This window comes from Parasteatoda tepidariorum, chromosome 6 (assembly GCF_982258835.1).
Source record: "Parasteatoda tepidariorum strain Cologne lab strain chromosome 6, Ptep-v5.0, whole genome shotgun sequence".
NCBI lineage: Eukaryota > Metazoa > Arthropoda > Arachnida > Araneae > Theridiidae > Parasteatoda > Parasteatoda tepidariorum.
The window spans coordinates 1,339,626-1,354,328 of NC_141760.1; the positions used below are offsets into that span (position 1 = coordinate 1,339,626).

General features: G+C 29.6%; 1 protein-coding gene across 12 annotated transcripts in view; it reads right to left on the reverse strand.

The window, feature by feature from the left end:
• Positions 1 to 14,703, reverse strand: part of LOC107442954 (E3 ubiquitin-protein ligase RNF19A) — a 53,628-nt gene that overhangs the window by 16,570 nt on the left and 22,355 nt on the right. For all 12 annotated transcript variants that reach the window (XM_043052121.3, XM_043052118.3, XM_071179131.2 and 9 more), the window contains exons 4-10: positions 12,063 to 12,224; positions 10,592 to 10,782; positions 8,726 to 8,870; positions 5,842 to 6,004; positions 4,575 to 4,689; positions 3,329 to 3,493; positions 1,238 to 1,448 (exon numbers count right to left, since the gene is read on the reverse strand). In XM_043052121.3, the coding sequence (XP_042908055.1) occupies positions 1,238 to 1,448; positions 3,329 to 3,493; positions 4,575 to 4,689; positions 5,842 to 6,004; positions 8,726 to 8,870; positions 10,592 to 10,782; positions 12,063 to 12,224 (1,152 nt within the window). The remainder of the gene's footprint in view (positions 1 to 1,237; positions 1,449 to 3,328; positions 3,494 to 4,574; positions 4,690 to 5,841; positions 6,005 to 8,725; positions 8,871 to 10,591; positions 10,783 to 12,062; positions 12,225 to 14,703) is intronic.

Below are 14,703 nucleotides of genomic sequence, written 5' to 3' on the forward strand. Positions count from 1 at the left end.
ATTTGGGTCGCGGCTTAAAAAGGTTAAGAACCACTGATTTAAACCATGTTGGTTTAAACTAATTAATCCTGTGTATAAGTGATGGATTATAGAAATTTTGGGAAAAATCCAGTTTTTGTGAAACTGTAAAAATCTACTCAATTTTGTCAAAAAAATCACAAGAAACAGTTTTATACCCAATCTTTATGTGACAGGTCCTTTTGTAATATATTCGCGAAAAATCTGCCAATAATTTTCTCAAAAACTCTAAACTTAACATAGAATTAAATTTTATGCATGGGTCTATTTTTTTTATTTTTAATATGTCTTTTAAAGAAGTTGTAATTTTACTCCATATCCCCAAGAAAATCTCTGTGTTATCCTTAGTAAATATATATATATCAAAAGAGCAGTTTCAGTTCGGGGCAAAACTGAAGGCTGCCATCAATGGAACCTGAAATAACGTTATCTCCCAGGATATATGCAACATTATATATAAACGTAATGGATTGTTTAACTATTATCAGAAGTGGCTTGATTTAGAACAAAATGTTTCTTCCTTTCTTTTTTACCAATTAGATGTTTTTTTCCTGTCCAGGCGGAGCAGAAAGTGAATTACTAATATGTGTTTAGATATAATTTCTTAACATATATGTAAAGCCGGGATAGCCTGGTCGGTAGGGTGCTGGGCCCATGTCCGAGAGTTCGAACCCCACCGGGCAAAGACAGCGTGTAGTAAATGGTGACTGATGCACTGAATCTGTCGAGTCGCAAAGTCCACCATGTTCCCATAACAAATCAATACCTCTGGGGGTACTGGATTGGAGATGGATCGTTCCTTGATTCAGGTCAAAATTACGATCTGTGTATGAATGACTGGGTCCGTCCTATAAACGGGTGTGACGTATGAGTGTGGCAGAAGTCTAATTCTTGGCCATAGATGGCGCCTCTGGAAAACAAGAACAATCACACCCCGAAAGAGAGAATGTATATGTTTAAATCTAATTGGTTTTTTTTTTGTCCAATTATGGTAAAAAATCAAGTAGTTGGTATACATTGTATTTCACTTCTTGAAGCAATGGACAAGCTACCGGAATCTTTGACTATCTTTAAAGTAACTGTTTTTAATAAAAAGTAATTTACAAAATTAGAAATTTCAATGCCATTGTTACTTAAAAACATTGCATAATAATAATTACTACAAAAAGTATATCACATATGTAAAAAATAAAGATTTAAAAAAAACACATTTTATTACTTAGCAGCCATTAAGGATGCACTAGCTATACTGCCAGCAAGAGCAACGTTGCTTGCATTTTCAGGATCATTGTCTCTGTCCTGATTCAAGGCAATGCGGTCGAGATGGCTGCCACTTCCCAAGCTCAAACTGGCCGACATTCCCAAGGATATTTCACCTATACTTGGATTCACACCCCTCTGGCTTGCAGTTGTGTCTACACTAGCCCCATCTATTTTTAAAAATAAAATATTTCTTTTAAAAACATAAATAAGTTTATCATTCAAGAAATTTTAAAATTACATAATTTTTAATTAGAAAAATACTTTATAAAGAGATAAAACACACGATTATTGAAATACTGACGGAATGAAAAGAAATGTTTATAGCCCATAAGGGAAAAGGAAATTACATAAAACAAAAAAAAAATTTCTGATAATAGCATAATAGCTAGTTAACAAATTAATCTCGGATTTGTTTGGATGGAGATCATAATGACACAAGAACAGGAAATAGACCCGAAGGATATTAACAAAACATCTGCTGAAAGTAGAGAAATGTAACTGTTAAATAAAATAAATAATAAATAAAAAGGGATTGAAGGATGCTTTTGAGCCAAGAAATCATGTGATAAAGTTAATACATTGAAATCATTGTAAGAAATAAAGCTTGCTATTTCGAATGCTTATTAAAACAAATATATATATATATATATAAATAAAATATATATAATTTCAAGACTAAGTTAATAGAATGTCGAAATTTTCTCAAATAAGTTAGAGATACAGATGAAACAAAACTTTGGCCTGGCCGAATAATGAACTATGATTCAGCCTATAACACTTTATGTTGTGAATATTCTTTTTACATAAAATATTGTCTTTTAAATTACACCTGATAAAATTTAGTAGAAATTTATATTTTTAAAGTTTGTGCGCATTAGTATTGAACTCTTGGAACAAGAAACCATTTAATAATTAATAATATATTTTCTATTGCATTCAAAAGTTGTAAAGAAAAAGAAGAAAGAAATCAAAATTAAATTACAACATGTAATTGGGTTAATAATTATATGAGCAACTTCAGTTGCTTTAAAATACAGCTATTAAATTACTACATTAAACATTTTTAACTTTGAAATTTATGAAAATAAAAATGGGCATACTTAAAGAATTTCCTTGAAAATTATATTTTATTTAGTAGTTATAGGAATAATATGTTGTTTTATATATATATATTAATCTGTTAACAAAATTTAACAAATTTGTATGGACATTGATCAAGATTATTAACAAAAACCCAGGAACATGCAGAGAATTATTAAAAAACAAAAAACTCAATTTTTATTATTTCTTATAAACTAAAATATTAATGTGCCCATTTACTTAGATATCCATCCTAGATCTAAATTCTAAATTTTAATTTTAAATTATTTAAGTCATTAAGTTTATTTGAGGTTTGTTATTGTCACATGAAAAAATATTTTCTTGATTAATAATTGACATACCATAAAATATTTACTATGTTTATTATCATCATATTATATATAAGATTAATTAACATCATTTTATTTAAAGATGCACATTAAGTTGAGAATCTTGAATGAAACTAAGAATATTAAAATAGATGGAATATAATATTGCAAACATTTATTACGAGTTCAATGCTAAAGCTCAATATTCTGTATGGCAGCCAAATTAGGCGCTTCATACTATCTCCAAGGTTCAATCTACACCTTAAAAAGAGCAGGATGCAAAAAACTGAAAAGGGCACTATATCACCCAAAAAAAGGGCTTTATATTTCAGTAAAATTTGCATAGCTTTTAAGAAACCTAATATATACAATGTTCTCGATTTCATCCTTAAAGAAATTTTTATAGAAATAGTTTAACTTAAAAATAATTTCTCAGTCAAATTTGTGTACACTATAAATCGTTTTAAAATCAGCAAAAATCTTGCATTCTGAACATGTTGCGTGTCACAATAATGTATTAAAAATATCAAGGCCATACTTGGAAATCTAAAAAAAGTAAAATATGTATAGATATCTTCATCAAGGGTGAGCCAAGAAAATGTAAAAGAAAAATTTTGGAATAAAATTGCATAGCGCACCATAATTAACTCCAGATTGATTGTTTCCCATTCCGATTCCTTGTTCCTCATCAAATTCTATTCGGACACCAGATGCAGAGGTAGAAACGCCACATCCTCCGGATCTACAAAGCGATATGGGAACAACACCATACACATAAGCTAATAAAATAGGCACACCAATTCCTAGAACAAAAAATACAAATATTCAACTCTTATGAAAATGATTCAACAAGTACGGCACAGTCCACTATGACAACAAATTCAAAAAACTAATATTAAAGTTACAAAAATTGTTTGAAATAAAGTTAAAAAGTGTTTTGCAATTGCAACAAAGAGTTTTCAGGGAAATATATTTTTCTGTTATTGGAGTGAGCATTATTATTAAAAAAAAAAAGATCTAACTGGAGGATATTTCTCATTTATTTCTGGTATCAACATAAAAAAAAAGTAACATTGTTTTCCTACTTATGATTTTTATCAAGAAACATTTTTGGATAACCACCAACTAAGTTATCTTCTTCTTAACAAAAGAAACTGCTTGTCACATAAGAGGTTGTGATCCACGAAAAAGTTCAGAAAATTCGTGCAACTCCAGTAGGTTAAAGTTAATTCTTCAAATACGTAAAATTTCATAATTTTCCAAAACTGTTAAAACAATTTTTTATTTGCCCGAACAAAGACTTAAAAGTTATGCGTTAAAAATGGAATTGTAAAAAGAACAGTTCCGTGTTGTTTTAAATTATACAATCATTGAAGAGATAATTTTTACTCTTTCATTGTTTTCGCGTTTTCTTAACTTTTGGCTTGTTCTTTTTAGTTCAATTACATTAAAAAATTTACTCTGATAAACGTTTAAGTGTTTTTTATAACATATTAATCATGTTACAACTAAAATATATTAATTCTTAAAATTTATTCGCCTAATCTTAAATATATATATATATTCTTTTTAATGCTTTCTGTAATTATCCTTATATTGAGCTTTCCCCACACCACTTTAATCGTGTACTAAACAAGACCTAGGTGGTAATCTAGCAAAAATATACCTTCCCTACACACACAATTGCCAATAAAATATTTATATTTGCAATTAAAATAATTTATTTAAGTGTACAGTTTTATATATAGTATAATATTTTTAACTAAAATGTTAAAGATAGTGCATAAAACAATTTCATGAAATTTTAGTTCTCCTAAATAGAAAAAAAAAAGTACAACATCTTACCGAGACGAAATTAAAATAATTTAATAAACCTTCACATACCTACTGCAATCCCAGCTAGTATAGGTGAGACTACAACGGAGGCGACAACTCCGCTGGTGACAATAAGATTTCTGCTATGTTTGCTGGTCGCTGGACGAGTATATTTTGCATGAAGCTATAAGAATAAGAAGATGGAAATTTCTTTGAAGTGGATAAATAAGAATTAGAGAGAGAATTAAACTGTGAATACAATTTAAAATAGAATAAAATGTTTAAAAAAAATTTAATAAAACGAAGAATAAAGATTTTTTAGTATCAGAAAAACTTGTTTTGACAATCGTAAAAGCACACACCTTGTATCATTATGTACATTATTATGCTATTTTATACCTCATTGAAGATACTTTAGCTTAATAAATTTACTACTTAGCTCCAAAACTATGACTATATAAATATTTTTACAGACCTTAAAAACATATTCAGCTTTTAAACACAATTTATTTGAATTTATAATTATTAATTGATTTTTTTTCCACTTTAAAAGAACAAGCCATTCTTCTAATTTTTCTCTTCTTCACCTAAAATATTTACAATAAGTATTGATTTTTTTCACCTTTTATCCAATTTTTTTTATTTTGTGTCATTTTATTTTTTTGTGTTATTTTTAATTTATGTTTTTTTTTAGTAACTTATTTATTTAATTTCTTTTTATTAGGGTTAATTTTTTTTTCAATTTTTACTATTTATTTGACAAAATATGTAATGTATGAAATTTCTCTATTACCTGAACAGGATTCTTAACTTTATGATGAACATGTTTTCCTTCTTTTTCTCTTTCTTTTTCATACTTCAATTTTTTTTAAATTTTATTAAACAAATTTGTTGATTTAAAAAATATTAACAGGAGTCGCTGACTCCCTGACTTTTCTAGGTAAATTTCAATGATAATTGAGGCCATATTTTAATCAAAACCATGCGATTTTTCATCAGAAAACTTAAGATTTTTTTTATTTGTAATGCCAAATATTAGATTTTCTGTGTAAAAAAAATATCATTAATTCAGGATGGCAACATTTCAGTTTGACTAAAATGTTAAATTTTTATAACAAAGTAGATGTTAGATCTCATTTTTATTACTAACAGTTTTATGACTGTTTATTTTTCCAGGTATGATATAGGAGTTTCCCGAGGTTTTTGTAAAAAAAAATTTAAACTTTCCCTGATTTTCCGAGTTAAAATAAAATTCCTTGACAATTCCAGGTTTTCCCCGACCTGTGAGAACAATCAGTAATTTTTGAATAGCTAACTGGAATATCAAAATTATTACCTTTCTCCCGACCCAAACTGGAATGCCTATAATAATAGCAGGAACTGCAATGCCGGCTATCAATGCAATTCCTACAGGAGCTCCTACCAGCATGCCCAGCTGCCACATTATTTTCTTTTTTCTACTCCAAGGTTTCTTACCCCAGAATGTACAACCAGACGGGCTAAAAGACAAAAAATACTATTTCTTTGGAATTGCATGTATATGTTAGTTTACAAATATTCTATTAAAAATATTTTTATGTTTTAGGTTTAAAGATCTTTAAATGACATGTGCCTTAATTTCTGTCCTTTATATATATATATATGGGTGCAATGTAGATCTACCTCCTCATGGTGCACCCCAGGCAACGTTTTTACTGCAAAATGATCTACATTTCTGGCAGGTTCCCTAGAGGTTGCTGTGCAGGCTGTCGCTTGGTTAGTCTGAGTATATTGTAATGGAATGCTGGTGACTTGTCCCAATCAAAAAGAATGGATGTAATCAACACACTTTAGGAGAATAATATTGAGATTTTTGCGAGACTGTTGAGAAACACTTATAACAGCAAGCAGTCAGGTCTTGAAGAGGTTGGAAACCCTACATAATCAGTCACTAAGGCTTGTAATCGGAGCTGTTAAATCTACACCGATTGATTCTATGTTACTCTTGACCAACAATAAATCTATTACAGCTACCATCAAAGAAAAGGCCTTACTCTTATATGAGAAAATGATTAGAATGGGTGAGCCTTATTGGATGAATTATCCAAATGGTATCACACACAGAAACTTGAAAACACAAAATGGATTTTCTCAATTTGTTCAAAATATTCCAGAAAAATATAGGTTGTCTCATGATTTTCAGGAAATAACAAAACCCTGACACTCTATGGAGATGATAAGAGTCTAATCAAGTCTATATCTTGGAGACTTTTTACACAAGAAAAATACTTCTCCAGATGTACTGAAATGTTATGAAATATCCAGATCCTGAGTGGCTACATGCATATACAGATGGCTCCTTCTTTGATGATTATATGATTGCAGGGGCAGAAGTTTTTTCAAGTCTATTTTCCTTTTACGCTTCTGTAGGGAAATACAGAACAACCTTTGATGGAGAGGTGGAGGCCATTCGCATTGCACTAAAGCAGTTACTGATCTTTGAAGATAAAATTTCAAGAGTGGTTCTGCTCTGATTCTCAAGCAGCAATTCTGGCCATAAGTTCAGATAACGCTCCTCCAACGAACGAAATCTCTTAATGTCGGGGTTACTTGCAGAGGTTGGCCTTAAAGAAAAGGTGTGTTGCACTCCAGTGGATTCCTGGCCACTGTGGAGTTTATGGAAACGAGCAGGCTGATTTCCTAGCTAAGAAGGGCTCGAGAGTGCTTCAGTCAAGATATTCAAAAATATCATATCATTCTATAAAGCTGTATATTAAACAGATTATGACAAAAAATTTAAAGTTCAACTACTCGACTGTGTGCAGTCAAAGCGGTGGAGAGTTGGTGATCTTATGGTCATTACCGATTCTCCACGTCAAGAAGGTGGTGCAAAATTCCGTGTTTTGACCGGACATGACTGTTTAGGAGAACATCTCCATCGCATTGGGATTTTTCACCATCCAAACTGCCCCCTATGTAATTTGGCAGAGCCTATGAATAGAGAACACCTCCACCATTGCTCATCAGTCCATGGCGATTCTGAGACGGCACTGTATTGACATGCAAGAGAACTATTAATGAGGCAAAGACTTCGGTCAATTTCTTTTATGTCGTCTGTTCTACTCTGAATTTGTTGTTTTAATTATTTCCTTGTATTGCCTTGCCATTAGAAATAAATATATATTATATATATATTTATTATTAGAGGTTATTCATAATTCCCTCTGGGCAGGAACTGGACTATCCCATTGATGTATGCCGTGTGACCAAGGGTTCACACGTAGAACACCTATAATGTATGTAAGTTAAGCTTTAATAGTTTAGGAATAATTTCATGTTTCTTTTCTTTCCTAAAACGCTTCAAAACCCCAGACACACGCACACACAAATATTACTTTTATTCTGACTTTTTGAAAGAGACATAAAAGTAATTATAAAAGTATAGTAACAGTCATAAAAGAGTGCAATTTTACATAGCAAAATACAATAGTGGAACGAAATCAGTCAAATTATTTATGAAATAAAATTTTAAATATGCGACTTTTTTGGCATTTAATTTTTTAGAAGCTATTCAACAGATTTAGCAAAATTTTGTATTTTACTACGTAAAATTACATTCTTTAAAAGGATCTAAAAAATTTTATGGCTCACAATTCAAACATTTTTTTGACTATTAAGTAATTAAAAATATTAAACATTTGCCAAAAGGTATTTTTTGCATTGAATTATCTTATGATAAAGGAATTTCATAATTCTGCACAAGAATTTTTTATCTGCATTTCAAGTTCTTGAGATATACCAAAATATACAAAAAATAAATTTAACAATGGCGTCCAAACATTGCACCACTGTCATGATCAAACTTTCCCAGATTGTGGCAACCTCCTATATTTTGGAGGTCAGAAGGGTATGGTTATTCAGAGAAAGTACGTTTTGTGCCTGCTTTCGTAATTTAACAGACTGCCTACACTGTTATTTAGCATATTTGAGGTTACCCCCTCAAACTATAAAAACTAAATTTTAGAACGTGAAGATCTGATCATTAGACCAAAAGATATTCCGTGTGGTCGGTTTATTTTCTTGCACATTGTACAGGTGGGAAAATAAATTATGGGTGATCGATGGATCGAGGTTCAAATAATAACAAAATAAAATGAACCATTAAACTAACGCTTCCGTTCAGTCATTTTTGAAAAGAAAATATCATAGATGCCTGTGCAATAGAAAAGTGAAATACTTACCTCAAATAATGAAGGTCAGAAATTTCTTTCATGCAGAGCCAGCAGAATTCTGTCCCACACACGCTGCATGTCATGTGATTGCAGGAGCCATCATCCATTTTGATAATTAAAACTTTACAACAAGGACATGGCTTGATGTCATCACCTGCACAATAACATTGCAACATTTATACAAAGCATAAAACTAAAGACAACAGGCTTGTTTACAAAACTGGATTCTGGTAAAAGTGTTTTCATGTTTTCATTGAAAATTCAATGTTTTATTTGTCATTGGCAAAAAAGTGGCAATCTCTGCACAAATTTTAAAATACATATAATTTTGAATTGAATGCATCTAATATAAAAACTAGAAGGAATTACTTAATTTTGAATTCAATAGAAAAACACAAATTAATAGAAATACAGTCTAAGACAAACATATTTAATAAAAATTTATTTTAAAGAAATAAGCATTTCTTGTTAAAGTAACAAAACTACCATCGCGGAGATGCGCCACGGCGTTTATGATTTAAAACATTGAATTTCGGTATGTGAGCTGTAACTAATAGGGCGGCATGCTGGGTGTTACTTTAGTTTGAAAATTCTATTCTCCAAAATTCCACTATTATTCTTCCCCATTTTATCTATTGCAGCGATCTATTTTTATAATTTACGACCAATAATAATTTAAAGAATTAACAATGCATGTGAAAAACAGTTTGTAACAGGCGCTCTTCCCTTCAACCAAACAAACCTTTGACGAAGTTCCCCATACAAGGATGGACTAAAATACCATTCATCCTCCCCCTTTCTTCTGCTGCAGGTGGGAAGGAAAAAAAAGTTAAAGTAAAATACGCATTTCATTCACTGAAACAAATAAGTGGGTTGAAATGATTTATTTTGAAGGTAACGTTTATCCCCACTTTCAGCTTAACGTTAACTTCATTATTATTACTCTCGGAAATATATGATTTCGAAATTTAGAAATGTTCAAGTAAAGTGATGCAACATGATGTAAAAGCATGTGGATAAAAGAAGAATGTGTGAATCGCGTTATTTATTTTACATTTAATGTTTATTTTTAACAACCTTTAACTGTTATATTATTTGATTTATTTATAGCTGGGATATTATAAATTAATTATAAAAGAAATAATTCATTCGTGATCATTTTATGCTTTAATTTTGCTCAAAATCAGACTATTTGTTCATTTTTTTATAAATTTCTTGTTAAAAATTATTTTAAAAGTTTTTAGTTGTTCACCATTTGATATGTTAAAATTTTAGCAATTCAAAATTAGTAAAAAGAAATGGGATGTGTCTGTGATTACTTTGAGTAGTACAATTTTGCCCAAAGCTAGATTTATTTTATTTAATTAGTTAAAATACTTTTTGTAAAAATAAATCTTGCGGTCATTTACACCAACTTCAATTATTAGTAACTTTCACATATTTTTTAAAAACTGAAAAACTTGGTGTTACCAGATATAACTTGACATGTTACATCCTGAACAACCAGTTGTTTTTATTTTCAAAAAAACTTATATTTCTAATAAAGTCTCCAAGCGAAGTAAGCTAATGACATCAAGAGTTATTTTCAAAAAATTATTAGAATTCATATTGTTTTTTAACTGAGTTATATGCTTTAAAGTCCGCAAATACGACACTCGTAAATGGTGGAATTGCCAGACTTCGTTCCTCACTGGCTAATATATACAAACAACCAGTTGGTAGTCAAAACTTTAATAAAGAAAAATTTAAGAAAGATCCACCTTTAAATTTCACTGCGTGCAAGATTAAAATCTTAACAAACAGACTTCAAAGGAAACGAAGAAAGTAATTTGAACTTAAAAGTAAATGTTAAAAAAGTAAAAGGGTGTGACATACTTTGAACAATGGAGTCTTGACTAAATGATAGGGATGATGAACGTGGATTGGCCCTTTGAGCACGAGCAGCATCACAGGTCTGATTTGGGTGCCATTCCTGTTTGCAGTGGTAGCAAAAGAATGTGTTACACCCCGGTCGCTCACATTTCAATTTAGGACAACCGGCGCAGCCTCTGGCAATCACAGCATATCTAAAATATTAATATCATGTTTGTTAACACTGACCTCAAAAATATTTTACTACTAGGGAAACAAAAATAATGTATAAAAAAGATAAAGGGAAATTAATTTTTCATAAAATCAGGGATCTGGAATACATCTGTAATTGGAATATCTGATATTAAGATTATTTCGGACTAGACCTTTTTAAGATATTCGTAACCAATGGTCGGAATTTGCGCACTACAAGTAGTGAAACTACTGTGGTTGCTAATTTTTCTAGCAGTTTCTAGTGTAGTGTGCTACTTTTTTAAAAAAGTAGCGTAGTGAGTGCGGCGATACAAAAATAAAACAGTAGTTTGTAGCGATTCCTGGAAACTAATTTTAATGTCAGTCTAGAAAAAAAATACAATTCTAATGCAACTAATTTTTCAAATTTGATGGGTACAAATCTTCGCGGGTCCTTCAATGGATGCAATGAAAATGATCCTGTGGCTGCAGCTACACTTTAACAGAGATTATGTATTCAAAATCACATATAACTAATATTTAAACTAGCCATTACGAAAAATAGGTAATTAATAATTTTGGTTACACTTTCACATGTGAATGCAAACTCTTAAAACATTGATGTTATTTCAAAGAGACGGAACATATTTTTGATGTACTTCATTTCTTAGAGGAAATAGAAGATCATTAAACAGTTAAAAAGTTGCCATTATTTGATAATTTTGCGTTTCTTAAATATTCACTGTCAAAAGGTATAAAAAGTCAAATAAACATATTCGACAAAAAATATCTTGGAAAAACAAACTCGCTCTTGTAAACATGAATAAATATTTCTTAATTATACCCTTATATTTAATGTAAGCCGATTTTTAATTCAAAACCATTTTGAACAAGGTGTAAATCAAGTTCTCCGGCAAAATTCGTCTTCTTAAAGCAGTGAAGTAGTTATTACAATTCCAAAGAAATTCGAAGTCACTACATTTAAAAAAAAAAAAGTAGATGTGTTTAACCATATTTGTAATAAAGTAGTTGTTGTAGTAAACTGCAAAAACATTGTAGTTTTTCTGACCACTGATCAAAATATTCCAATTACAGCTGTATCGTATCTTTTTCATTTATTTTTATTGTAAAATCTAAAGGTTTTTCTACTAAAAAAAAAGAATGTTATATAGTACTTTAGCTTTTTTTTTTTTTTTTTGAATGACAATTGAGTGGAATATCCGTCTAAAATTTTATGAAATGAGGAAAAGCAGATAATTAGGAGTAGCATTTCATTTATATTTAATGCAAATGAGTTGTTTACCCGCAGTCTGGAGCAGGACACCATCGGGCATCAGGTTCAGTGATGAGGACTCTTCTGAGCATGAAAGACTCATATTTACCGAGGAGTATGTCATCGTTAATTATCATGCAGATGTCACTCGGGTGGATGGGTTCTGTGCACTCTGGACAAGAAATATTTACTCTGGAAAGACATTATTTACACCATTTCAAGTAACATATCTTTTATTATCTGATTCCGTAAAGAATATTTATTAAGTCCATCATAAATAATATAAATCCATTATAAATAAATAAAACCATAAATAAAAAAAAGTATGTCTTATACTTAAAGCATGAAAAAATTGCTGAAATGTTATATTTTGCACAGTAACTACTTTTTAGGAACTAAAGTAAACTTCTAATTTACTTTATTTATTTATTTTTTAAGGTATCCGTACACGTTGAAAAAGTGAATTTTAGCCTAAAATGACAAAAAAATTTTATTTTATATTACGAATCTCCGTTTATTCTAGTTTTCAAAACAGTTTAAATTTTAACTGTGCGTCAATTAGAACAAAAGTTATGATTAAAAGAATATTAGTCGATGACTAAAAAATGAAACTGGAAATAGCATTCCGAAACCGGAAGTGGGACAAAAACAGTTATATTTATCTTTATTTTGGGATAATTATCTTTCTTTGACTTAAATAATTATTATTTTAATGTTGCTAGAAATGAACCTCTCAATTTATCATTTATATTAGTAGCTTTAATGGCATTATTTGGAAATTTGTCCCTAAGGAGGTGTTCGTTGAATTGCAAACATTACAATTTGGTGTGTATTTGGCTGTTATTCAGTTTAATAAAGGTTTTCTGGGACTGAAAAGCATACTCGACATAGTTGGAGTCAGCCGTGGAAATAAAACTTTAAAAGGTTTTACAGAACTTGATTTTGAGCGTGTGTATGAGTCTCAACGCCATTCATTAACTAATGTAAAAATTGTCAGAAAAAAAATAGGGTTGCAAAAAAACAAAAAATTTGTAAAATTGAGAAAAAGGAAGGTATCACACACAAATCGGGAGAATTTTAGAAGTATTGAAGCATTTTTAAAATAGAAATGATATAATTTATACTTTAAATGCCTTTTTCTCAGAATGTAATTTCACGCAAAAATAGTAACTTTCAAAATTCATTATTAAAAAAGTTGCTGATATATTTCAATAAAAATTTGTATGTGTATTATGTATAATGTTTTCTAGTGCTTGTGCTACAATTGATTAAAAATACTTAATAGTTTTTTATTATTGGTCTAAAATGTGACATACGACGTAAAAAATTTGACAAAAATCTCATAAAAAGTTTTCAATTCTCTATAAAAAATTTAATTTTCCAAATATTTTTATGATTGTAGTCAAATCACTAGACAAAATTCAGCCCTTTATTTTGATAATAACACTTTTTTGATACAATAATTTTGGTGAAGTATATCCTTTCACAAGTTTTATGAAAAAAACATCATTTTTTTCTTGTTATTTAGCTTTTAAAAACAAAATATAATATAAATGTCTAATTTCTCTTATTTAATATTAGTTTTTACATATAATAAGTATAAAAACATAATTAAAGTGTTCTGAAACTTAATATTTCTAAAAAAATCCTCCGAACGTGTTCGGATACCTTAAGTTTTAATGATAAATTAGCTCATAATAATTAAATGATGTAAGGATTAAAAAATATAATCAACCTAAAATACTTTTTTAAAGTTTTCATCACTATTTTCTAGTAAAAAACATAAATCATCTCAATGTATTACAAGACCACAGAACAGGTTTGTAGCAATGATTAGAAATCATCGAATAAAGTAGTGTCATTTATTACTTAACCACAATTGAGGGAAAATATCTCTTATTTTAGTTTTATATTTTTAAAATGGGCAGAAAGGTAAGGGCTTTTTTTTTTTTTTTTTTTTTAAATTTTTCTAGAACGTAAGCAATTTATTCATTCATTCTTCTAAATTCAACTAATACTTCTTCACAATCATAAAAGCTTCTTGTCATGGTTGGTTAGGTTTTACCCAATGGGCTTTTCAAAAAAAAAATTCCCATTGATAAACAAAGCATGTATAAAAAATAGAATTATATCTATAAAGCAAAAATTTTTTTTTAGAAAATTTACATTGTCTAAAGAATAATTCCTACAATGATGAAACTTCACCTGTCTTCTGAGCAACTAATCTATTTCGTAATTTTGTCCATATATTTTAGCTGAATGTAGAGCACAAGCTCAATTGATCACAGAACTTTAGGGACAACTTAGTAGTTGGGTAAAAGAAGAACAAAATTCATTATGAAACTTCAGAGATTAAGCTACTAAAATGAGAAAAGAAATTATTATGTTTATATAAGGATTTCTCTTCCTGTAACTATTTTTATTTTTATCCATCATCAGCCCCTTCTCAACATGTTCGACCTCTTTCTCTCTGATCAAATTATAGCATGCGCTGACTCTTATTGCTTTAATTCCTCTCTCAAATTCTCTGTTTGAATGGATGTCAAACACATTTTTAGAAAACATATGGCTGTGTTTATTTTCACTTTTTCTATAAAATTGCTTTTTTATTTCTGATAGACTCATTGTCACTGATTCTTTTCAAATCAGGGTTCCCAACTCAATTTCAGGA